General features: G+C 38.8%; 1 protein-coding gene across 1 annotated transcript; it reads right to left on the reverse strand.

Moving 5' to 3' along the window:
* Window positions 1-389: 389 nt before the first annotated feature.
* On the reverse strand, window positions 390-2,079 carry LOC128293780 (uncharacterized). Its single transcript, XM_053029295.1, has 2 exons — window positions 1,740-2,079; window positions 390-433 (listed from the first exon to the last, which is right to left on the reverse strand). Exons 1-2 carry the CDS (start codon window positions 2,077-2,079, stop codon window positions 390-392), a joined length of 384 nt encoding a protein of 127 aa, XP_052885255.1.
* Between the last annotated feature and the right edge of the window lie 940 nt (window positions 2,080-3,019).

Genomic DNA, 3,019 nt, shown 5'->3' on the forward strand with positions numbered 1-3,019 from the left:
ATTCTTCAGATGTTACGACCTGTCGGAGATTATCCTCTCTTAGAATTGAATCGTTTGAATTGTCCAATCATCCTTTGGACTGAAGAAGAAATTTTCTCGAGTACCTCCGACCCTCACTCATGGGAATTCTTCAAACAATTGTTCTATTTTAGTTTCTCGTATTATCTAGAGATTTCCAGAGTAATATGCAAAACTTCGTTAGTAAAAAAACTTTAGTTCATCAATCATTATTTCAATGTAACACACTTTATGAATAATAGAAGACGAATAATTTGATCTTGAGAATAGTTAGATAAATCATCAAAAGTACAAAAGGAAATTAATCTGAAAACATATCTTTGAGAAGAAAAAGAATCCAAAGATAGTAAACAGGACAAAAATTAGATGCCCTACATATCACAGCTTGGGGTTCTGTATACAAACTCCATGAAGACTGTTTTGAGTTTAACATGTGTTTAGAAGATCCAAAGTACTTTGTTGATGCCACGGTATGTAACACACTCCACTTCTTGTCAAATCCAGTATAGCAAGGTCACTGCATGCTTTTCAAAATTTGAGCTGCCCTTTCGGGTTTTCAACTCAAAATCCCTTTGGTCTCAAGGCGCCCTTTGCGGGTTTTCACCTTGGCCTCTCCATTTTTTTTTAGAAGTCTCAAAGTGTCCTTTGTAGATTTTCACCTTGGCTTCCCTTTTCTTTAGACAAAGTAACTCTTGACTAAGTCTGAATTCACTGGATTGGGTAAACTCTTCCCATCCATTTCTGTCAAAATCAGTACACCACCATAGAAAGCCGTCTTTACAACATACGGCCCTTCCCAATTCGGCATCCATTTTCCTCTAAAGTCCTTCTGTATGGGAAGAATCTTTTTCTATACAAGGTCCCCTTCGTGAAATTCTCTTGGACGAACTTTTTTGTCATAAGGTCGCATCATTCGCTTCTGATACATCTGACCATGACGAATAGCCCTTAGCCTCTTTTCCTCAATCAAGTTCAATTGATCACACTGCGATTGAATCCATTCTGCTTCATCCAGCTTTATCTCTGACAAAATTCAAAGAGAAGGTATTTCCACTTCAATGGGTAACACTACATCCATCCCATAAACCAACGACAAAGGAGTTGCCCCAGTAGAGGTTCTGACGGACGTTCGATAGGCAAAGAGTGCAAATGGTAATTTCTCATGCCAATCTCTGTAGGTCTCAGTCATTTTCCCCACTATCTTCTTGATATTTTTGTTGGCAGCTTCCACTGCCCCATTCATTTTTGGGTGATATGGAGATGAATTATGATGTTTGATCTTGAATTGGCTGTAGACTTCTACAATCATGCTGTTATTCAAGTTCAATGCATTGTCTGATATGATCCTCTCAGGCATTCTATACTAACAAATAATCTCCTTTTTCAAGAATCGACTTACTGTCGACTTGGTAACACTATCATATGAAGCTACCTCTACCCATTTCATGAAGTAGTCAATGACCACGAAAATGAAACGATGCCTATTTGAAGCTTTTGGTGATATTGGCCCAATGACATCCATGCCCCACATGGAAAAGGGCCATGGAGAAGTCATAACATGCAAAGGTGAAGGTGGTACATGAATCTTGTCCCCATATATCTGGCATTTATGACACTCTTGGCATAGCTGATACAATCTCCTTCCGTAGTAGACCAATAGTATCCAAACCTCATGATTTGCCTTGCTATTGTAAAGCCATTAGCATGTGTCCCACAAACACCTTCATGTACTTCTTCTAAGATTTGTCTGGCTTCCACAGCGTGGACACATCTCAAAAGCACCTGATCTTTCCTTCTTTTATAAAGGATGTCCCCATCTAGTACATATTCGCAGGCTAACCTCTTCAAGATTCTTTTGTCATTCTCAGTTGTCTGATCAGGATATTCACAATTTCTCACATACTGTAATATATCTTGATACCATGGATGGTCCTCTTTTTCCTCTTCTTCAATGTTACAACAATGAGCTGGGACCTCAGAAATACTCATCTGAATTGGTCTCACATCCGCTTTTTTATTTGCTTTAATCATGGAAGCCAGTGTTCCTAAAGCATCTGCCATCTAATTTTCGTCCCATGGTAGATAACTGAAAGTGATGTTATCAAACTCCTCAAGTAACTCCAAAACTACCTTTCGATAATTAATCAATTTGGGGTCCCTTGTCTCCCATTCACCCTTAAGCTGGTAAATTACCAACGCAGAGTCTCCATATACTTTCAGGGTTCAAATTTTTCGCTCTTTGGCCGTTAGAATCCCCATGATGCATGCTTCATACTCGACCATATTGTTCGTACAGTCAAAATCCAATTTACATGTAAATGGATAATGATCACCATTTGGGGATACCAAGACTGCCCCAATTTCATTTCCTACAGCGTTGGATGCGCCGTCAAAGTTCAGCTTCCATGGATGTTCTTCAGTAGTTGCCACATACATCAACTCCTTATTAGGGAAATCAAAGCTCAATGGCTTATAATCTTCTAGAGCTCTACTAACCAGAAATTCTGCTATCGCACTTCCTTTTATAGCCTTTTGACTCACATAGACTATATCAAACTCTGAAAGCAGTACTTGCCACCTTGCCATTCTTCCATTTAGGGTTGTTGACTCCATCATGTAATTTAATTGATCAAGTTTCAAAATTAGCCAAGTCATATGATATAGCATATATTGCCTCAACCTTCGAGTCGTCCAGATTAAAGCACAACACAACTTCTCAATTGGTGAATATTTAATCTCACACTCTGTGAATTTCTTACTGAGGTAATATATCGCCTTCTCTTTCCTTCCTGACTCGTCATGTTGACCAAGCACACATCCCATAGAATTACTAAACACTGATAAGTACAAAATTAATAGTCTATCTGGACTGGGCGGGGATAACACTAAAGCGTTTAACAAGTATTACTTAACTTTATCAAAAGCATTCTGGCATTCCTCATCCCAAGTACCTTGGCTGTGTTTTCTAAGGAGGCGAAATATAGGATCACATTTCTCGGTT

The sequence above is a fragment of the Gossypium arboreum genome, chromosome 6 (genome assembly GCF_025698485.1).
Source record: "Gossypium arboreum isolate Shixiya-1 chromosome 6, ASM2569848v2, whole genome shotgun sequence".
NCBI classification, from domain to species: Eukaryota; Viridiplantae; Streptophyta; class Magnoliopsida; order Malvales; family Malvaceae; genus Gossypium; species Gossypium arboreum.